General features: G+C 47.0%; 1 protein-coding gene across 1 annotated transcript in view; it reads left to right on the top strand.

The window, feature by feature from the left end:
* LOC113833881 (caspase-9-like) overlaps positions 1–17446 on the top strand; it is a 29190-nt gene extending 11744 nt beyond the window's left edge. The window contains exons 2-7 of the mRNA XM_027399949.2: positions 6235–6411; positions 6775–6864; positions 7758–7905; positions 12247–12426; positions 12932–13041; positions 14841–17446. Coding sequence (XP_027255750.2) covers positions 6235–6411; positions 6775–6864; positions 7758–7905; positions 12247–12426; positions 12932–13041; positions 14841–14930 — 795 coding nt within the window. The 3' untranslated portion in view covers positions 14931–17446. The remainder of the gene's footprint in view (positions 1–6234; positions 6412–6774; positions 6865–7757; positions 7906–12246; positions 12427–12931; positions 13042–14840) is intronic.
* The last annotated feature ends 6202 nt before the right edge of the window (positions 17447–23648 follow it).

The following is a 23648-nucleotide window of genomic DNA, read 5'->3' as shown; positions in this document are numbered from 1 at the left end:
AAGGAAATGTTAAATCCAACAAATCCTTAATATAAAACATGCAGGAAATCTGGGATACCATGTAGAGGCCAAAACTAATACTAGGGATATAAGAAGGGGAGTCCAACTCAAAGGTACAGAAAATATATTCAACAACAAGCATAGATGAAAACTTTCACAACCTAAAGGAGGACATACCTATGAAGTTACAAGAAGCTTATACAACACCAAACAGACAGGACAAAAAAAATTCCCTTGCCAGATAATAATCAAAACAATGAACATACAGAATGAAGAAAGAATATCAAGAGCTGCAAAGGAGAAAGGCCAGGAAACATACAAAGACAGACCTATCAGAATTACACCTGACTTCTCAAGGGAACAATGAAAGCCAGAAGGTCCCGGACAGACATTATGCAGGCACTAGGGAACCACGGATGCCAGCCCAGACTACCATAGATGGAGAAAACAAGATATTCCATGATAAAACCAGATTTAAACAATACCTATCTACAAATCCAGCCCTACAAAATTACTAGAAGGAAAACACTAACCGAGGAAGTCAGCTACATCCACAAGAACTCAAGAACACAGGCAACAGATGAGGAGCAAATTCCAATGAAGGGAATCGAACACACAATGCCATCACCAACAAGAATAATAAAAATAACAGGAACTAGCAATCACTGGTCATTATTCATTAATATAAATGGGCTCAACTCACCTATAAAAAGACACAGGCTAATAAATTGGATATGAAAACAGAATCCATACTTCTGCTACTTAAAAGAAACATACCACAACCTCAAAGATAGACATTACCTCAGAATAAAGGGTTGGGGAAAAGCTTCCAATCAAAAGTGCCTAAGAAACAGCTTGTGTCGCTATCCTAGTATCTAACAAACTAGACTTCAAACTAAAACCAAAACAAAACAGATAAAGAAGGGCATTTCATATTAATCACAAGAAAAATCCATCAAGAGGAAATCTTAATTCTGAACATCTATGCCCCAAACGGAAGGGCTCCCGAATTTGTAAAAGAAACATTACTCAGCTTAAATCACAAATTAAACTCATACACCAGTAGTAGGAGAATTCAACTCCCCACTGTTACCACTGTGCAGGTCTGCCAGGCAGAAGCTTAACAGAGGAATCAGGGAACTAACAGATATTATGACTCAGATGGACTTAACAGACATCTATAGAACATTTCACCCAAACAGAAAAGAATATACTTTCTTCTCAGCACCTCATGGTACCTTTTCAAAATTAGACCACATACTCGGTAACAAAACAAACCAACAGATACAAGAATTGGAATAAACCCCAGTGCTCTATCAGTTCACCACACCTTAAAGTTAGAATTCAACAACACCATTCATTTCAGAAAGCCCACAAACACATGAAAATTAACAGTGATCAACCGAATCATCGCTGGGTCAAGGAAGAAATGAAACGAAGTAAAGTCTTCCTAAAATGTAATGAAAATGACTGCACAACCTACCAAAACTGATGGGACGTAACGAAAGCAGTGCTAAGAAGAAAGTTCATAACATTAAATGTCTATATAAAGAAGCTGGAAAAAAGCCAGGCTGTGGTGGCACACGCTTTTAATCCCAGCACCCAGGAGGCAGAGGCAGGTTGATCTCTGTGAGTTCGAAGCCAGCCTGGTCTACAGAGTGAGCTCCAGGACAGGCTCCAAAACAATACAGAGAAACCCTGTCTCGAAAACAAAACAAAACAAACAACCAAAAAATCTCACACTAGCGAATTAACAGAACAACTGAAATTGCTAGAACTAAAAGAAGGAAACTCACCCAGGACTCAAATTAATAAAATAGAAACAGAGAAAACAATACAAAGAACCAATGAGTCAAAGAGTTTGTTCTTGGAAAAAATCAACAAGATAGACAAACTTTTATCCAAACTAATCAAAAGGCAGAATATCAAAGTTGACAAAATCAGGGTGCTGGAGAGATGGCTCAGAGGTTAAGAGCACCAACTGCTCTTCCAGAGTTCCTGAGTTCAATTCCCAGCAACCACATGGTGGCTCACAACCATCCATTATAATATCTGGTGCCCTCTTCTGGTGTGCAGATATACATGGAAGCAGAATGTTGTATGCATAATAAATAAATAAAATCTTTAAAAAAAATAAACAAAATCAGAAATGAAAGGGAGACTGACAACAGACAGTGAGGAAATCCAGAGAATCATCAGGTCAAAACCTGTATTCCACAAAAATTGGAAAATAAGGGATTAACAATTTTCTCAACAATTTCCACATACCAAAATTAAATCAAGGACCGATAAGTAACTTAAATATACCTACAACCCCCTAAGGAAATAGAAACAGTTATCAATAGTCTCCCAACTAAAAACAGCCCCGGGCCAGATGGTTTTTGTGCAGAATTCTACGAGATGTTCAAAGAAGACCTAATACCAATAATCTTCAAATTACTGCACACAACACAAGCAGAGGGAACATTGTCAAACTCTTTTTACCAGGCCACAGTTACCCTGATATCCAAACCACACAAAGGCACAACTAAGAAAGTAAATTACAGACCAATTTCCCTCATTAACTTTGATGCAAACATACTCAATAAAATACTGACAAACCAAATCCAAGAACACATCATAAAAATCATCCACCATGACCAAATAGGATTCATCCCAGATATGTAGGGATAGTTCAACATATGAAAATCCATCAATGTAATTCACCATATAAACAAACTGAAAGAAAAAAAAAACATGAGATGCTGAAAAAGCCCTCAACAAAATTCCACACCCCTTCATGATAAAGGCCTTAGAGAGAATAGGGATACAAGGATCATACCTAAACATAATAAAGGCAATACAGAGTGAGCCAACAGCCAACTTCAAACTAAATGTAGAGAAACTCAAAGCAATCCCACTGGAATCAGGAACAAGACAAGGCTGTCCACTCTTTTCATATCTATTCAACATAGAACTCGATGGTCTAGCTAGTGCAGTAAGACAACAAAAGGAGATCAAGGGGATACAAATTGGAAAAGAAGTCAAATTCATGATTTGCTGACAATATGATAGTTTACATAAGTGACCCCAAAAATTCTACCAGGGAATTCCTACAACTGATAAACACTTTCAGTAATGTAGCAGGAAGATTAACTAAAAAAAAATCAGTGGTCCTCCTATATATAGATGATAAATGAGATGAGAAAGAAATCAGAGAAACAACACCCTTTACAATAGCCACAGACAACATATAATATCTTTTGGGTAATTCAAACCAAACAAATAAAACACCTGTATGACAAGACTTCAAGTCTTTACAGAAAGAAATTAAAGAAGTTATCAGAAAATGGAAAGATCTCCCATGCTCTTTGAAGGTAGAATAAACATAGTAAAAATGGCAATCCTACCAAAAGTAATCTACAGATTCAATTCAGTTCCCATCAAGATCCCAGTACAATTCTTCACAGACCTTAAAAGAACAATACTCAACTTCACAATGAAAAACAAAAAACTCAGTATACCTAAAACTGTACAATAAAGGATCTGGAGGCATTATCTTCCCTGACTTCAAGCTCTATTATAGAGCTATAGTAATGAAAGCAGCATGGTATTGGCATGAAATAGCTGGACCAATAGAATTGAATCAAGGACACTGATATCAAACCACACACCTATGAACACCGAATTTTGGACAAAGAAGGTAAAAATGTGAAATGGAAAAAAAGAAAGCATATTTAGCAAATGGTGCTGGTAGAATTGGATATCAACATGTAGAAGAAAGCAAATAGATGAATGTCTATCGAAATGCACAAAATTCAAGTCCAAATGGATCAAAGACCTCAATATAAATCCATCCACACTGAACCTCATAGAAGAGACAGTGGGAAGTACACTTGAATGCGGAGGCCCAGGAGACCACTTCCTAAATAGAACACCAGTAGCACAGACACTGAGAGCAACAATTGATAAATGGGACCTCCTGAAACTACGGAGCTTCTGTAAAGCAAAGGACACGGTCAGCAAGACAAAACAGCTCTTTACAGAATGGGAAAAGATCTCCACCTGCCTCATATTTGACAGAGGGCTGATCTCCAAATTATACAAAGAACTCAAGACATTAGACATCAAACTACCAAATGATCCAATTAAAAATGGGGTACAGATGTAAACAGAGAATTCTCAATAAAACAATCACATATGGTGGAAAGATACTCAACATTCTTAGTCATCATGGAATTGCAAATCAAAATAACTCCGAGATTCATCTTATACTGATTAGAATGACTAAGATCAAAAACACCAATGACAGCTTATGCTGGAGAGGATGTGGAGAAAGAGGGACACTCCTCCATTGCTGGTGGGAGTGCAAACTTGTGCAGCCATTGTGGATAAGTGTGGTGATTTCTCAGAAAATTAGGAATCCATCTATCTCAAGACTCTGCAATACCACTGTTGGGCACATACCCAAAGGAGGCACACACAAACCACAAGGACATTTGCTCAACTGCGTTCATAACAACATTATTCAAAACAGCTAGAACTTGGAAAGAAACTAGATGCCCCTCAAGTGAAGAATGGTTAAATAAATGTGGCACATTTACACAATGGAGTACTACTCAGTTGTAAGAAACAATGACATCTTGAAATTTGCCGGCAAATGGGTGGAACTAGGAAAAAAAAACCCACCCTGAGTGAGGTAACCCAGAACAAGAAAGACAAATATAGCATGTACTCACTCCTAAGTGGATACCAGACATAAGGCAAAAGATACCCAGCCTACAATCCACAACCCCAGAGAAACTTGAACCCTCTTCAGGAAACAGATGGAACAGATGCAGAAACCCACAACTAACCACTGGGCAAACTCCTGGAGTACCATTGAAGTGAGGGAGGAGTGACAATATGAACAGAGGAGCCAAGACCATGATGGGGAAACCCACAGAATCAGCTGACCTGAGCTAGTGAGAGATCACTGACTCAGGTCTGACAACTGGGGAACCTGCATAAGACTGAGCTAGACTCTCTGAATACAGGTGACAGTGATACTGGTCGGGTAGTATATGAAACCACGGCAGTGGTCCAAGATCTAACAGTAATGCACAAACTGACTTAGTGGAGCCCATTCTATAGGGAGAGATACCTTGCTCATCCCAGGCATGGGGGTGGGGGTGTTGGTCCTCCCTCAATAAGATGATGGAACAGATTAAGTAGATTTCCTAGAGGAGGGCTTACCCTCTCAGAGGAGCAGATTGGAGGTGGGGGAAAGTCGGGGGGAGGAGGGAGAGAGGAGGGAGGGAGAACTGGGATTGGAAAGTAAAAAATAATTAATTAAAAAAATAGACTTGTAGGGGAAGGTGGATCTCTGAGTTCAAAGTCAGCCTGGTCTACAGAGTGAATTCCAGTACAGAGAAGAGTACACAGAGAAACTTTGTCTAAAAAAAAAAAAAATTACACTGTAGCATTTTTATCCCAGTTGATGCCCACCAAGGGTCTGAAAAAGGGAATATTTCTTCCTGAGAGGCTCTGAGTGGCAGGCCCCTGGGGACTGCCTAGAAGGCTGTCCCCAGCCTCTGTATTATCACCCAGGAACCTGGTCTGGTCCAGTGAAGGAGAAATAGAAGAAAGTGGTCCAGAGACATGTGATTAACTACGAATCAATAATGAAATCAGCTGATGGTGGCACACCCCTTTAGTCCCAGCACCGTGGAGAGAGAGGCAGGAGGATCAGGTAGGTATTCAAGGCCATTCTTGGCTACATATAGAGTTTGAGACCAGCCTGGCTACATGAGATCCAGTCTTCAGAAACCAAAAGCAAGGACTGCAGATCTGCCTCAGTGATTAAGGTCATTTTTGCAGGGGACCTAGGTTCAGTTTTCAGCACCCACAGTCAGCTCACAACTGTCTGTGACTGCAGCTCCTGGGTATCTGACACCCTCTTCTGGCTTCAGGAAGATCAGAACTTCAAGGTCATCCTTGGCTATGTAGGAAGTTGAAAGCCAGTCTTGGCTACTTGAGAGCTTTTCCCTCCCCCAAACCAAAATGAAAGCTCCCCACCCCCACAGAAAACAAAATAACCCTTTTCCCAAAAAGGAGAAGCTGGGAATCTTGATACCTGTATTCAGTTTCCTCACGTACTTAAATGTTAGCAACAAATTTAGAAAATCTGGGGACTGGAGAGACGGGTCAGCATTTAAGAGCACTGGCTGCTCTTCCAGAGGACCTGGGTCCAGTTGGAAACGTGTCGTTGGGCAGGCATACATCCTGGATGCAGACCCCTGTGGCTACTGCCTCATCGTCAGCAATGTGAACTTCTGTCCTTCCTCGGGGCTCGGCACACGCACTGGCTCCAGTGTGGACTGTGAGAAGCTTCAGTTCCGCTTCCGCTGGCTGCACTTCATGGTGGAAGTGCAGAATGACCTGACTGCCAAGGTACATTGACTGTCCCACGGGGACATTCCCCAGACAAGCCTCTCTGTCCACAGGTTGTGGGAGGTGACATGGGCAACTTAGCGTCAGACTTAGAGAAAGGGAGACTGAGGCCTGGTTTCTCAGTGCCTTGTTCCTCAGTGCCCTTGACCTCCTGTGCCTCTGTTTCCCTGTTCAGAAGTGAGAGTAATTGTTCTCATAGAGTTATCCTAGGGATTAAATGTCTGGTGACCAAGCATAGCATCTTCTTCTCCAAATGGAGCCAGGATGTAGACTGTGTCCATTACACTTCAGCCTTGGCCTCTGGCTGGGCCTGCAGGTCAGACCTCCAGGTGTCCCTGCCTTACCTGCTACCTTCCCTTGTAGAAAATGGTCGCGGCTTTGATGGAGATGGCAGGGCGGGACCACCGTGCCCTGGACTGCTTTGTGGTGGTCATCCTCTCTCATGGCTGCCAGGTAGGAAGCTGCTCCTCTTGATCCTTGAGAGGCCCGGCTGTAGCCCTGTCCCTTCTGTGTCCATGGAGGGAAAGAAGTGAGGGCCTGTCTCCCTCCCACTGTCTCCAGGGCCCTGCGGGCCTCCGAGGGGTTTCCTTCATGGGTGGGAGGTGGATGCCCAGTAATGGAAGGGACAATTCAGACCTTTCCACAAAGCTTTCTTCCCCAGTTTAGAAACCAACTGCTGAGATCTTGGTTCTTCACCTCCACTGTGCTCGATGTTGGGTGGCACACAGGACATTGGGGTCCATGTGGGGCTTGGCCACTCATACAATAGTTCATTGTGGCTAAGACCCTACCCCTGTCCTGATCTCAGAGACTTCATCTTTTAAGTTGAGGGGCTGGGCCAGTGAGACGGCCCAGCAGATAGGAGTTCTTGCTGCCAAACCTGGCCACCCAGATCCCACATGGAGAAAGGAGAAAGCTGACTCTTGCAAGTTGTTCTCTGACCACACATGTGTGGACACCCTTGTGCACACACACACGACAACAATGGCAACAAAATAAATGCTGCTCTGTGTTTAGCTGCTTCAGAGAGTCTGGAGGACTGGAGGTCCAGGTGAGGCCTGGAAGTCAGCACTTTCTACAGGTCTTGGGGTGATGCTGACACAGGAGTATGGGGACACTTGGTCTACACACTGCCAGTCTGCACTCTCAGGCTTCTTGGCTCCCATAGTTAGATGAGTTCAGGCCCCTTGGAATAGATGCTAAGCAGCCTGCTTTGTCTCTGTCACTCGGTGTCCCTGCCTAGGGCCTTCTGAGCATTTTCCTACCCACACAAACAAGGTCTTGGGACAGGCTTCTGTTTTTCTGTCCAGAGTCTTGTCTTTGTAACCAAGGTGCTTGTCCTCTAGGCCAGCCACCTGCAGTTCCCAGGTGCCGTCTATGGCACAGACGGATGCTCCGTGTCGGTCGAGAAGATTGTGAACATCTTCAGTGGGACTGGCTGTCCTAGCCTGGGAGGGAAGCCGAAGCTGTTCTTCATCCAGGCCTGTGGTGGCGGTAACTAGCACTCAGTCTCTTATGAGCACAGCTAAGGAGCCCTGCCTGCTCCCTTCCCCACCCAGCCCCTCACTGTGTCCAGGGGTTCTCCACACACAGTCACTGGTATACAGCAGGACTTCCTCCTAGTCACCTCAGCCTAGCATCGTCTATAGATTATGGTGTAGTGATGTCACAGGCCCATGTGGCCCTGATGACTTCAGTCCCAGAGTTTCAGTAAAAACAAAGTGTGGCCAGGGAGATAGCTCTGTTTGTAAAATTCCTGCCATGAAAACTTGATTGTGAGCCCCAGCACCCATGGAAAAGTCAGGCACAGCCTGCCTACCTATAATCGTATTGTGGACAGGTGGGGACAGGAGGGCTCTTGGGCTTGCTGGCCAGCTGGTCCAGCAAGAGACCTGTGTCTAAAAACCAGGTGGGAAGTAATTGAGGAAGACACTCAGTATTGTCCTCTAGTGCCTGTGTGCATGGACACACACTCTCTCTCTCTCTCTCTCTCTCTCTCTCTCACACACACACACACACACACACACACACACACACACACACATTCATACACACACATACTCTCACACACACTTTTAAGAACAAAATAAACGGATACTGGTTTTTTAGTGTGTTAGTCTAGATATTGACACCAATGAACTTTGGCCATTCTGTCTCTGGGAATCCCTTCTGTCCCAGGGAATCCCTTCCTATACTCCCCCACTCTACCCCAGGGCCCAGGTTTACCTCATGGCCTCTCTTTCTTCCATTGCTCTTTCATCAGAATATCGACAACACGAGGAAGAAGCTGTTCCCTTCTCTTGGGCCATGGCGATGCCCTCTTTTTACCCTTTTCCTGATCTAAGGTGTTCTACAATCATGCTCCAACTCTGACCACTGAAGCACACACACACACACACACACACACACACACACACACACACACACACACACACACAGATCTAAACAGAGCTGAGTGGGATGCCAGCGACCGACAATCTGTCTTTGCTTCTCCCAGTCTCACCCATTTTCAGTAGCAAGTAAGATTTTAGTTCCACACATATGAATGGTCTAACTCTTCAGATTATTTTTTGTTTGTTTGAGACAGGGTTTCTTTGTGTATCCCTGGCTTTCCTGGAACTCACTCTGTAAACCAGGCTGACCTCAAACTTAGATATCCACCTGTTTCTGCCTCACGAGTGCTGGGATTAAAGGTGTGCACAACCACTGCCTGGCAGCTTTTTGTTTAAGTCTTATATATGTGAGTATTTTGCATGTATGTATGTGCACCACAAATGTGCAGAAGCCTATGTAGGCCAGAAGAGGGCGTGAGATCCCCTGGAACTGCAGTTATTGATGGCTGTGAGTTGCCATGTCAACCAGCCATCTATGAGAGCCATCTCTTCAGCTCCTAACTTTTCCTTTTTCCCTGTTTACAATTTATTGTCATTGCCTTTAGGAAGTTTTCTTAGACCCCCCTTCCTTGCAAGGTTAATCCCAGCATTTGGGAGGCAGAGGCAGGAGGGTCTTTATGAGTGCCAGGCCAGTCTTTGTAGTGAGTTCTAGGGCAGCCAGAGCTACATAGAAAATGAGGCTAGCCTGGGCTACATGAGATATTGTGTATCCTCCCTTCTTTGTCTGGCTTTGTCCCCACCAGGAAGTATTACCTGCTATTGAATGCTCTTGCCACCTGGTGGTGCCATGTCATTTAAGAAGGAAACATAATGACTTCCCTGTCGTCTGCCTGGCTGGGTGTCCTGTTCACACACATGCAAATGAGGCCCAGGATTTTGGTGACTCTACTGTTACTGTTTTCAAATTTACCATTCTAATTTAAAAGGCAACTTGTCACCTACCCTTTGTTAGGAGGTAGCATAGAACCGGGCTGGAAAGAGCTCCCTCAGAGCCAGTAACAGTGTGACACAGTTGTCATACGGTGTGACACTCTTGGCCAGAGCCCAGTTGTGGCTCAGTCAGGCTGAGCTGTCAATTTTGGGGTGATACCTCTTTTGGATTTTAGAGCTTAGGAGGAGATGGCAGAAAGTGGACACAGTTGGCCATAGCGGCTGAGGGCTTCCGTGGTGAGGGGACTTTTCTGCCTCCTGCTGTATGATATATGGGGTCAGTCCCTTTGTGTGTGCACTGTGTAACCTGCAGACTAAGGATGTCACATGAATATAGATGCTTCTGGTGTCCCCTCTCTGACTTGCTCTTTCTTCTTTCCTATGTCTGCTTCCCAACAGTGGTCATTTGGGTGATGACAGCCTTTCTGTCTCCATAGAGGGCCGAGGGCTGCACCTGTATTATTTCCTTAGGAAATTGTGAGTTTAGGTGAGCACACTGACACAGATTTGGTTACCTGTGATTTGGTTTTCTTTATTTGAGGCGTGTGTTTGCTCCAAGTTATAGTTAAAGGTTTTATTATGGTATATGTATAAATCTGTTTGGCACACACACATGTATACACACATAAAATTTAGTGTATATGTTCACACTCGTGCATGTTTGTGGAGTTAGGAGGAAGCTTGGAGTTAGTTCTTTCCACAATTTGGGTCCACTTTGGCAGCAAGTGCCTATACCTACTGCGTCCTCTTGTTGTGACCTATTTGGTATAGTTTGGATTTCCTCTTTAGGATACCATACAATGATTAGGGTAGTTCAACAATTACAAATGATTGGTCCTATTAGCATAGACCTGTAATCTCAGATATTTAGGAGGCCAAAACAGGGTGATCAAAATTCATGGCCAGGGCCTGGAGAGATGTATCTGTGGTTAAAAGTGCATACTATTGCACAGGACCCTCTTCAATGAATCTGTGGTTAAAAATGCGTGTTGCTGCCTAGGTCCCAGTTCAATGAATCAGTAGTTAAGAGTGCATATGATTTCAGAGGACCCTGTTCAATGAATCAGTGGTCAAGAGTGCAATGTATTACAGAGGGCCCAGTATTGTGAAATAATGTTCTTGTTCACTGTAAAGATTTGTCACTTGTATTGGTTTAATAAAATGCTGATTGGCCAGTAGCCAGGCAGGAAGTATAGGCATGGTTACCAGACTAGGATAATTCTGGGAAGAGAAAGGGAGAGAGATGCAGTTGCCAGCCAGATTCAGGAGAAGCAAGATGGGAATGCCTTACTGAGAAAAGGTACCAAGCCATGAGGATAAACATAGATAACAATTAGGGTTTATTTTAAGCTGTAAGAGTTTGTTAGTAGACGGGCATTGGTGGTGCATGCTTTTAGTCCCAGCTCTTGGGAGTCAGAGGTGGATCTCTGTGCGTTTGAGACCAGCCTGGTCTACAGAGTGAGTTCCAGGACAGCCTCCAAAGCTACAGAGAAACCCTGTCTCTAAAAACCAAAGCAAACCAAAACAAAACAAAAAAAAGGAGTTTGTTAGTAATATGCCCAAGTAATAGGGCAAACAGTTTATAATTAATATAAGCCTCTGTGTGTTTATTTGGGTCTGAAAGGCTACAGGACCAGGCGAGACAGCAACGTCTGTCTACATGTGGTGCCCATCATGGGCTGGTGATGGGGCATGTCCTTCCGTATGCTGTGAATATATGTTACTCTTACTGGTTGATGAATAAAGCTGTTTTGATCAATGGACAGGCAGGATGTAGCCAGGCAAGAAATCCAGACAGGGATGGAGAAATGTAGTAGTCAGAGTCAGGGAAATGCCATGTAGCTGCCGAGGAAGTAAGTGCCCCGGGCATCACCCGTAAGCCAAGACCATGTGGAAATACACAGATGAAAAGAAATGGATTAATAATTTAGAGAGAGGCAGTCAATAAAAGGCCTGAGCCATTGGCAAACAGTTTATAATTAATATAAGCCTCTGTGTGTTTATTTGGGACAGAAGCACCTGTCTATAAGGCAGTTTGATAAATCAGTGGATAAGGATGCACCCTGTTACACAGACCCAGATGGCCTCCCAGCAACCACGTTGGGCAGCTTCCTACATCAGCAGCTACAAGGGATCCGGCACCCTCTTCTGGCCACTGTGGGCAATTGCACTCATGTGCACATACCTCACCCCCACACACAATTAAAAATAAATACTCTGTTGGGCATGGTGGTTTATGCCTCTAAACCTAGCACTGGGAATACAGAGGCAGGTGGATTTCTGTGAGTCCAAGGCCAGCCTGGTCTACATAGTAAGTTCCCAGACAGTCAGGTCTGCATAGTGAGAACAGCACAGGTGTGCTTTACCATATAGAGCTTCAGTCCTTCCAATGTTGGCAGAGCTCACAGGTGAAGCCTTCAGGTCCAGGCCTTTCCCTTTTCAGGAGAAGTACCTTGTGCTATAGTGTTTCTCCGCCGTTGTGACATTGGGTGTCTGTTTTTGCCCCCTACAGAGCAGAAAGACCATGGCTTTGAGGTGGCCTGCACTTCCTCTCGAGGCAGGGACTTAGACAGTGACTCTGAGCCAGATGCTGTCCCATACCAGGAAGGCCCAAGGCCCTTTGACCAGCTGGATGCCGTGTCAAGTTTGCCCACCCCCAGCGACATCCTTGTATCCTATTCCACCTTCCCAGGTGAGCCCATCTGTGCACTCGCCCTTAGCCCTGGAGGCAGCTATGTCCTGAGGTCTTGTTTCTGCTGGACACAGCCTGTGGGGTCCTTGGCAAGTCACTTCACCTCTCCTAAGCCCCTTCTCAGGGTGAAGCAGGCAATGCTTCAGACTGGCATGTAGATTAAGAATAATAATTCCCGTTGGGGTTAACCTGCAGATTCGACAAGGGAGCGGCTGGCACTTCCCTCAGCACTGTGATGGGCACCTGGTGGCAGGGCAGGGATAAGGTGCATCCTTCAATCTGCTTGAGACCCCTGACTTCTCAGAACCTCGATTTCCATACTGAGAAGATGGGAGCCCCAGGCAGTCAGTGGTGTTGAGGGTGAAAAGTAGCAGGGAGCCACAGGGATGGGGCCGCCTTTGCCACCTGTCCACAAACCACAGTCTGGATCTGGCTGTACCCAGCTTCTTCTGCCAAGGAGAGTGCCACTCCACTGTGTGGCAGAGTTCATCCTGTCTTCCTGCAGGTTTTGTCTCCTGGAGAGACAAGAAGAGCGGCTCCTGGTACATAGAGACCTTGGATGGTGTCCTGGAGCAGTGGGCTCACTCTGAAGACCTGCAGTCCCTCCTTCTCAGGGTGAGTACTTCTTTCTGAGGGCTGGAGGGGCCTGGTGAGCAGGGCAGCAGGCTCTAGTCTGCTGTAAATGCTGATGGGCCCTGGCTGAGAGTCAGGGAGCACGTTGTCTCTCAAATGAGGAATGTCACCATGGCGATGACGTTTGTCCTGTTTGCAAAGTGCCATCTTTTCCCGACTCTTTAGAGACAGATGAGCAGACAGGCATCTGGTTCCCAGAAGACAAAGTGGTCTTAAGTGCCAGGTGGGGTGGCTCAGTGGCAAGAGCATGGTACCCTGAAGCCTGGCCATATGCTTCTCGCTTAGCTCTGTGGCACATCCCCACGTGCTCTCTTTTTAGATTGTTCCAGGTAGCCCAGGCTGGCCTAGAACTTGCCATGCAAAGAGCAATGAACTTGAACTTTTGGTCCTCCTGCCTCTACTTCCTGAGTGCTGGGATTACAGGTGTTAACCACCACACCCAATTTATGCAGTGCTGGGGGTGAAACCCAGGGTGTCACGTATGCTAGATAAGTAATCTCCCAACTGAGCTACATCCCCAGCCCCATGCTATGACTCTTTATCTTCAAGCATTGTGATTCTGTCTAGATTGTTCCCTTCCTGGAGGCCCCAATGAGAATGAACAGGGAAGGGGCGTGGCAGTGCCTTGCTTCATAGCAGCCAGCCACCTCAGGGCACTTGGTTGTACCCATAAGGTGTATACCAGGCTTTTTCTTTTGGCCATCAACCAGCTGTCAAATCATGGAGACTTCTTTTTTTTTTTTTAAAGAAATTTTTTAAATTAAAAAAATTTTTTTTGAAACTTTATTTAATATGCATTGGTGTAAGGATACCAGGTCCCCTAGAACTGGAGTTACAGACAGGTGTGAGCTGCCATGTGGGAGCTTGGAATAGAACCCGGGTCCTCTGGAAGAGCAGCCATTGCTCTTAACCACTGAGCCATCTCTCCAGCCCCCGAGACTTCTTATTAGTTATGAATGCTTGGCTACACTTAGGCTGGTTTTTGTCTAGATCTTTTCCCTTAAATTGACCTGCTTCTCTTTATTTACTTCTTGTCTTTGGGGTTGTCCTTTCCTTTCCTTCTGTATACTTTCACTGCCCTCCTGTGTGGCTGGCAGATGCCTGGCTTCTTGCCTCCAGTGAGACCTCATCTTTCTCCCTCTTTCCTCCAGTTTTTGCTCCTCCCCCTATTTATTCTCTGCCCACCAGGCCTGCCTATCCCTCTCCTTCCTAGCTATTGGCTGTTCAGCTTTTTATTAGACCAATCAGGTGCTGTAGGCAGGCAAGGTGAAACAAATGTGAAACTCATCTTTCATGAGTAAACACACATCCTTACATCATTAACCAGTGCAACATAAACAAAAGTAACACCGATGCACAGTTCAGGTAAACAAAGGCAGCACATCTCTGCCCCCTGAAAAGATTGCTCCACAACAATTAGGGCCCGGTGGGTTTCCACTGCTCTGCCCAGTGCAACCCCTGGGCTCTAGGAGTCACTTCCGGTCCTGCGTGGGGCCCTACAGGACAGAGGACAGCTGAGCAGCTCATGTTGTCTCTGGGTCTCCTCTTCCCCACTTCCTTACCCCTAGCGTTTCTGTCTGATTGGAATTGTGAATTTTTATATTAGAGAAGTTGGATTTTCCATTCTTTCCCAGTAGCTGAGGTGTTTGTTCTATAACCCACCCCAGGAGACTGTAGGTAGGGTCACCTTCAGATGGCCCCTTCAGTGGCCCGCCCCCTCAGTTAAGGCCTCAGACAAGGACACTGAACTCACAGATTGCCCCTGTGATTCTGTTTTGCAGGTCGCCCATGCAGTTTCTGAGAAAGGGATTTATAAACAGATTCCTGGCTGTTTTAACTTCCTCCGGAAAAAGCTGTTTTTTAAAACTTAATGAGACTGGGGCTGCTCCTTGCCTGAATGTTCCCCTAAACCTTCATGGCCTGGAGGTGACTGAGACTGGACTGTCCTGCAAAGCCAGGGTTTTGGAACCGTGGCAGGCCGCTCTCTTCCCTTCTTTGGCAGACAAGCTCCTAACAGCTCCCAGGTTGGTGAGAGAGGCAGAGCATTGGAGGGAGAGGGACAGAGTGCTGTCATTGTCACTGTGTCTCTTCAGCTGAGGTTAGGGACTGTGGCCTGTGACCCCCAGGTCCTCTCTAGAGCAGGACTTCTCTGAGTCTGCCCTACTGACATGTGGGGTTGTATAGTCCTGTCATGGGACTGTCTTGTGTATCAAAGGGTGTTGCCACGAGCACCCTTCCTGAGTTTTACCACCCAGAAATGTCTTCAGACATTGTCACATTTGCCCTAGGAGACATAACACTGGAGGAGCACTGTCCACAGGGGTCTGTGGATCATATATCCCAGCATTCTTTCCCAGACCCGCATCCAGCTGACCCAGTGTGGACACCTGGCTCTGTGAGTCTGGTCCAAGTTTCTTCCCTTAGCACAGAATTTGTTCTTAAAAAAGTGAATCTTAGGCCAAGGGACTTTGTTTTGCCTGTGTCATCCCCACTCCTGTTCCCTGTTCTTCCCTACAAAGGAGACTTTTTTGTTTTTTCTGAGCATTTCTCCAAGTCTTCTAAGATCCCTGCCTGAGCCCAGGTGGTAACTTATGGGGTGTGGGGGAGCCAGGAGTCCCCATGGATCCCATCTCCTGTCTGAAGGATCACCGTCAGCCTACTGGAGACACCTGGACAGAACTCAGCTATCCTGAGTCCCCACCTCTGTCTCCCAGTGTCTTCCTTGCTAAGTGAGCCTGCCCCCTGGTGGCAGTGACTGCGCAATGGTGCAGTGCTGGATGTCCCTAGAAAAGGTGCTGTCCCTGGATCTTTACAGCTGTCCTGACTTTTACTTAGTTGTTTTTTCTTTTTTTCTGATTTCAGTGGTCTTTGCCCTGAGAACATCCACTTTTGCTCAGATGGTAGGGGTACAAGCCTAGTTTGTTTGTTTTGAGCTGGGCTCTGACTTTGTAGTCCATGCTGGCCTGCAAATCTTCATCTTGAGGCCTCCCGAGTACTGGGTTACAGTGCGCACCACCACACCAGGCTCCTCACAGGCTTAGGTTCCAGCCCTCCTCAGCGCCCTGGGGTTAGGGTGTCTGGTTTATAATAGGACAGATTCATACCAGATGTGATGCAAATAATCACTTTATTACTGATTTCCTTGTGTGACATTTGCTCGGTGACGGGCCAAGCCATCTTTGGTTAGTTCCTTTCAATCACCTGCAGGACACAGGAGAAGGTGAGGTTAACCTGGCAGCTGAGCATTGAGTTCAGTGACCATCAGGGAGTAAGGGTGTGGTCACGGCTTCCCCTCCCTGCAAAGAGGGTCTTAGCCTGTGGTCCTACTGGGGCTGCAGAACAGGAGGCCATGAATCTTGAGTGACTACATGACAATTGAGCAGATGTGTGGCTTTGGGTGTAGTTTGTTTCTTTGGTTTTTTTCTGAGACGGGGTCTCACTATGTAGCTCTGGCTGTCCTGGAAGTCATTCTGTAGCCTAGACTGGCCTTGACTCACAGCTGCCTGCCTGTGCCTCCCGAGTGCTGGGATGAAAGGTGTGCACCACTAACTGGGCTAATTTGTTTCTTTGATGACTCTTTGAGCCACCAACCTAGTGTATGGGTTGAGGGGCTGTCACTTGTGTTCCAAGACCAATCTGCAGGATCAAATACGGTTTTAGCTGCTTTTGGTGCTGGGATGGAACTCACATACTGTGCACCTGCTCTAAATAGCTCTTGGGCTTTTTTCTTTTTCTTTTTTTCTGTTTTCTTTCTTTCTTTTTTTTTTGTTTTTTTTTGTTTTGTTTTGTTTTTTGAGATGGGGATTCTCATGGATGACCTGAAATTTGCTGTGTAGCCAGGGATGACCTTGGATTCCTGACCCTCTCACCTCCACCTGTGCTGGGATTCCCTGTGCATTCAGTCTGTCTGGTTTCTGTAGCACAGGCCCTCAGAGCAGAGCACAGGATCCTTTTCCGAGGTTGCTACTGCAGCAGTGCAGGCATTAGAAATCAAACACAGATGAAACATTCCTCATGATGTTTGTGTGTGGTACCTCACAGCGGTTCAGAATGTCAGGTGACAACTGAGTGTGTGTACAAGTACCATGTGATGGTGGCTTTGGTTAGAAGACAATGTACACCCTTAACTGTGGGGTGTGAATTTATAATCCCATCACCTCAGCCTGGTGTTGGGGGAGAGAGGTTGTTTTTCTTAGGTGGGAGGAGTTGGTTTCCTCTTTGAGAAGTTTTCTTTATGTAACAGCCCTGATTGACCTGGAACTCTCTTTGTAGACCAGGCTGGACTCTGCCTCACAGATCCTCCTGCCTTTGCTTCCCCAGTGCTGGCATTAAACGCTTTTGCCACCATTGCGGCCAAGTGTTTTGATTAAAGGTGGTATACCCATCATGTTTGTCTACATTAGGCTGCTTTTGTCTCATGTAGCCCAGGCTGGACTTAAAATAATCCTCCTGCCTCTGCCTTCCAAGTACTGGCATTACAAACTTTCATCACCATGTCTGGCAATATAGGGTTTCTTGTTTTGTTTTGTATTTTTGTCTTGTGTGTACATGAAGCCCAGAAGAGCACTTCCTATGTGATTCCCAGTGATTCCCTCAGTAGGATGGGAACAAAGGTTAAATCAGGGGATCATCTACCCTTACTTAATAAAACTAAAATAGAGATCTTGTCTCAAAAAACAAAAACAAAAACAAAAAAAACTTAGGCCGGGCGTGGTGGTGCATGCCTTTAATCCCAGCACTCGGGAGGCAGAGGCAGGTGGATCTCTGTGAGTTCGAGGCCAGCCTGGTCTCCAGAGCAGGTGCCAGGACAGCCTCCAAAGCCACAGAGAAACCCTGTCTCAAAACACCAAAAACCAAAAAAAAAAAAAAAAAAAAAAACCATTTATTTGTGTGAATGTGTGTGTGAGTGTGTACCACTGCACAAGTGTGGAAGTTGGAGTACAACTTGGTTGGAGTCTGTTCCCTACTTTGTGGGTTCCCAGCATTGAACTTAGGTCATCAATCAGACTTTGCACCAAGCCTGTCTATCTCACTGATCCACTTCTGCGCTCTAACAATTTATCCTGAAAACATGCTGAGTGTAGTGTGGGCCGAACTGAACCAGCACACAGCAAGATTGAGAAGCTGCTAAGTACGAATGGGCAAACTTGGACGCAGCCTCAGGCCGGCTTTGGAGCACCCTCTCCCTCTGGCACGTGCTCATAGCTGCTCATTTATATTTGGTTTTCTAACGATCTAATTCAGTTAGGGTTCCCTGCAAATAAACTGGAACTAATGAGACAATGACATCATCGTCCCTTTTTATGGGCTCTGTCACAATGCCCATCCTTGCTGTTTCTGCTAAGGAGTCTGGTTAGTTCGAATCCCATTTTACAGTAAAAGCAACCAAGGGGGGGTGGTTACAGAGGAGTGGCCTAAAACTCACGCTGTGGGCAGATCCCTCCCTTGCCAGCATCCCTCTCCAGCCTTTGATTATGTCAGTTTCTTGCTGTCTGGCTGCTGCCCTCCCATCCCCACTGCTGCCTGTGTCCTTACCGCTCTGGCTGGCCAGCTTGTCTCAGGGGTTCTCCAGTCTCTGCCTCCCCAGCACTGGGATCACAGCACGGGCTGCCATGCCTGGCATTTTACATGGGTTCTAGGGATTGAACTTGGGTCCTTGTCTTTGAAAGGCATGCACATTACTGCCTACACCCTGCATTGTTCTTTTTAATCATTGTGGTTATTATAGTGAAAAGGAAATTGGGCTTCCAGGAGAGGACTCTCTGGGGATCCACAGGGATAGGAAGATAAACTCGGTCCCATTTGCCTGGGAGTGACCCATCATAGAACTGAACAGTCCTTTGTCCTGGGGCAGATGGGGACAGTTGGTCTTCTTGTGGGAAGTGAGGAACTAAGTGCTAATAACTAAGGCTGTCGGGGTTGAAAACCATTGGCTGTGGGCTTTGTAAATATATTTGCTCACTGACTGCACTGGAGGTCGGGGGCTGAGCCTGTTCACCCATAAGAAGAAATGAGATGCTCTTCCTGATCCTGGGAACCCCTGCAGGTCTCATGGCAGACTGGACTTGGGCCTGGTGGTTCTTACCGTGTTGATCCAGTCAATGAAGTCAGAGACCCTGGTGAAGACAGATGGCTTTTGGGGGTAATTGCAGCCCAATCTAGAGCCAAAGCTCACGATGCCATGTACCTGCCACCGGCCATTAGATGCCTGGCAATTCAATGGTCCACCGGAGTCCCCCTGCGGAAGCCAGAATTGGGCATGAAGGGAGGAAGAGGATGCCCAATGGGGCCTGGTTCTCACTATACTCACATTGTTCCATGAGGTCACCCTACTCTGAGGCCAGCCTCACCTCTCAAGAATCTGGCTGTAGCAAGTGCTTTGGTTCATGACACAGTCTTTAAGAAGATTCTATAGCATCTACCCTAAGGGCCAAGTAGGGCCATTGCCGTGGGATGACAGTAATGAGAGACCTGGATGAGATCCAAAGAAAAACCAAAGACTTCCTAGCTGTTAGGTGGAGAATATGCTGCAGGGAGATGGAGCTTAAAGCATCTTTCCTGGGGACCATGAGAGCAAAGGTCAGGTTCTGAAATGGTCCAGAACTGTCTCTAAGGCTCCTGCCTAGGAAGGAGGGAGGAGACAACCCTAGGACACACCAACCCTCATCCCATGCCACCCCACCCTACCCCACTGTCACCACTGCTGTATCCCAGCAGTGTTTGGTTGTAGACTGGGACACCTGCTTGTGGACACTCACATTGCAGCTGGAGGTCACGCCATCACCACCAGCACACACCATGCTAGTCTTCACTGAGCTTCCCCACCAGGTAGACTTGGAGCAGGTGGCATAGTCCACAACCAGCAGGCGGCCCTGTTGCAGGACATCAGGACTGGCCCCGTTGGCTGAATGAGACCAGAGAGAAGGTGGGAGTCGGCAAAGAGACTCCGAGAAAAAGGGAAGCAATGGGACTGTCAGTTAAGAGCTTGCCATGAAAGCCTGGAGACTTGAGTTAGAATCTCAGTGCTCTTAGAAAGAGCCAAGTGTGGCTGTGGAGGTCAGGACTGAGGAGGAAGGAACCCTGGAGCTTGGCAGCCATACATACAATACAGGGGTGTGGTGGGGTAGGCTTGGGAGGGGTGGGGTGAGGTGGGTAAGCATCACTGCTGAGATTTCTGCCCACCCCTTCTTTTCTGGTCCATGTCACTGTGTCCCTGTCACAAGGTTGCCGTGGAGGCAGACATGTTATGTGCACTGTGTCCTCTATTGAATGGTTGGTATGCTGGCTACTGGTGATGGGCTCAGGGGTGACCTCCTGACTCAAGCTAAAGCCAAGGCGCTCCTTCCTCTGACATTTGGCATGGGCCTAAAGAGAGGAAAGGCAGAGAGCTGTGGGCTGTGGATGCCATTTTGTTTTATGTGGAGAAGGATGAAGCAGGAAAGACTCTGAAGGAGAGTTTGGGGTTTCCCACTCCTGTTCTGGAATATCCCTCACACCTAGCTGTGTGTGTGTGCACTTGGTTAGGAGTCCTCTTTCTGGGATAGATCAACCCGTTCCTCTTACTTTACTATAATAGGGAGCTATCCTGGGTCTTCTAACAGGGAAAACATATTCTGTGGAGAAGGTAATTTTCCTATGGCCCCAGAGACACTGTCAGCATCACTGCCACAGCTGTCCAGGATAAAGTTCATTTTCATACCCCCCAGCACAGTTCTTCTAGTCTTCCTTAGGATTGACCCTTCAATACAGTTCTGCATGTTGTCATGAGCTTCAACCATAAAATTATTATAGTTGCTACTTTGTTACTATGATTCTGCTACTGCCATGAATCCTAATGAAATATCTGCTATGCAAGACATCTGCTACTCAACCCCCCAAAGGGGGTGTGACCCACAGTTGAGAACAGCTGCTTTAGTGGCATCCTCTTTGAGTCAGGGTCTATCATTAGCTTAGGGCTCACCCACTTGGGCTCGGCTGGATGGCTCTGGAAGCCCAGGGATCTGCCTGTTTCTGCTTTCCCAGAGCTGGGATTAAGTACGGACAGCCACACCTGAATTCTTTACAGGAGTTATTAGGATGGAACTCGGGTCCCCATGCTTGCAAGGTTGAGCTATCTCCCACCCCTCATCGTCACCCTTCAATTGCAGTGAACTCCTGTTTGACAGATAGGACATGGAAGCCATGGGATTGAAGGATCTCACCCAAGACTTCTCTAATTAGCATACATTGGATAACACTTTCCAGGGTGCAAAGCATTCCACTGGAACCTTTGACCCTCCTCACACTTTCCCCTTTACAAACAAGGAACTAGGTTTAAATTGGTTTTCTAAAGTCCCTTCGGGAGCAGTGTGTCTATGTCCAAGAAGCCTGAGCTGCCTCCCTACCTGTCCCTCTCAGTTTCCTTGCCTCATTCCTCTTTGCAGAGAACAAAATGGCTGCCACTAATATCTGGGAGTGAGTCTTCTCCATTCCCAAAACCTATTGGCTTAGCTTGAGTCAGGTGCTCATTCCTGAAACAATCAGCAGTTATCAGAACACAAACCAAAGCTGGCTCAGATTTAGACAGTGAGATGGTCCGATGAGGACTCTGGGGACTTCATGGAGCTCCAGAAGCCTGAGGTCACAGTGTCCATGTTATTCTGAGCTCTGGTCCTGGGCCACACAAAATACACAGTGTGGCCTGCATACCTCTCACCTCACCTTAGTGACAGGGACAACCCATGCTCCTGGTACTGTGCACTACAGTTACTGGTCATAAGTGCTTCTCTGGAGTGTGTTACTGACCTTCTCTGTACCTGGTTCACTGTATTTAGTTGCTAGCACAGCTTCCCTCCTCCCCCTGCTGTTCTCCGCCCCATTTTAAAGATGGGGAAGCCACCAGAGATGCTCAGTAATGTGTCTGAATCACACAGCTAGCAGTGAGAGGGCTGGGATTTGAACCAGGTGTACTTACCAGTCTCTGCTAGCCTGCCCCTCCAAGGAAGCCAAGTACCCCAGGGACAGAGGTGACACCCCCACTTCCCTGCCAGACCTCGGGGCTCCCTGCTTGCTGTCACTTACTCTGCAGCCGTCCCCAGCCTGTGACATAGCAGGGGTAGTTATTGGCAAGAATGGTGCCAGCAGGTGGCAGGCAAGCTGTCTGGATCTTGCTGGTCAGGGTCACTGGGCTGGCCAGTTTGACCAGGGCAATGTCATACCTGGATCAGGAGAAAGGCAGAGCACCAAGGGTGTTGACTTTTCCTGCCTGCCCATTTCCAACCTTTGTCATTTCCCCAAGTCCGGTCCCAGGCTGACCCCACAGGCAGGGTAGCAGAATCTCCCCCAGCCTTTGCTTCTCCCTCCTCTGGTAACTGCACCATTCCCTCATCGGCCCCAGCAGCTATGGGGGTGTTTCCATTCTAGGAGTTGAGCGCTCCTTCTCTTCCATACAGAAGGGGCAGAAGGGGGCTCTGAAGTCTCTCTGTGCGGCTGCCAAGCCCACCCCTGAGAACACCAGACAGGACAGAACTTACCCATTGGCAACCTTATTTGAGTTCCATTTCTCATGGACCACAAGCTTGGAGACCTTGACAGCCAGTGAACCGGATTCTGAGGTGGAGAGGCTGTGTCGGCCCAGCACCACACGGTAGGTCTTTGTAGAGCTGTGAGGGACAGAGTGACAGGTCAGTGGCCTCATTTTTCCAGGCTCTGTGAGCATGGACTTGCCCCCCTCCCTGCCCCCAATGCTGTGTGCATGAAGGAAACAGTTCCCTGTCCAGTCCATCAGTGCTAGTCCCAAGAAGAGAGGTGCTGGGCTTCTCCCTCCTATACATCCTCCCGGCACAGGGCACTCAGTGCACACCATGTGTGGACAGGGGAATCAACAAAACTGAGTGATAGATAGACTTGTGTCTGTGCTTATGTCAGGCAAGTGGGGGCTTTTCAGGCTCATTTTTAATAACTGAGTCTGGTGGCTGGGGGATCCTTGCTCTAGGACGAGTGCCACTTGGTGAAGGGGGAAGAGCTGGGTGAGCAGGGAAAGGTGGGCAGTTACCTGATGCAATGGGCAGCTGTCAGAACCCAGTTGTCGGCCACCAGTGTGCCTCCGCAGGTGTGGAACCACGTGGATGATGAGGTAAGGTACTGCAGGGAGACCTGGGGACAGGGAGCACTTGTGCATGGGTGGGAGGGCAGTGGAGGAAAGCAAGGGGGGCAGGGCTCTTGCCTTGTGTCTCACACTTAAAGGGAATATAACCAGACCTCAGCCACTGAGAGAAAAGCATTTTCCTCTTCTGCAGACAGGGTCTATTGGCTGACAGCCAAGGATGTCCTAACCCCATTGATCCTCCTAAGTGCCAGGGCTACAGATGTGTGTCACCAAACCTAGGGACTATAAAAGCATTTTAATGCTTTAGAGAATAAGAATTAACACAAACCTGGCTGTGGTTGTACATGCCTATAATTTCAGCCCTTGGGATGTGGAGGCTGGGGCTCAAGGGAGGCTCAAGGACAATCTTATCTCTGTACCAAGTTCCAGGACAGCCTGGGTTACATAAAATCTTGTCTCAAAACCACACCTATAAGGAACACAAATCCATGATAAACACAAC

The sequence above is a fragment of the Cricetulus griseus genome, chromosome 2 (assembly GCF_003668045.3).
Source record: "Cricetulus griseus strain 17A/GY chromosome 2, alternate assembly CriGri-PICRH-1.0, whole genome shotgun sequence".
Taxonomy (NCBI): Eukaryota; Metazoa; Chordata; class Mammalia; order Rodentia; family Cricetidae; genus Cricetulus; species Cricetulus griseus.
Note: the sequence above shows the minus strand (reverse complement) of the source record. Positions and strands in the feature narration are given on the sequence as shown.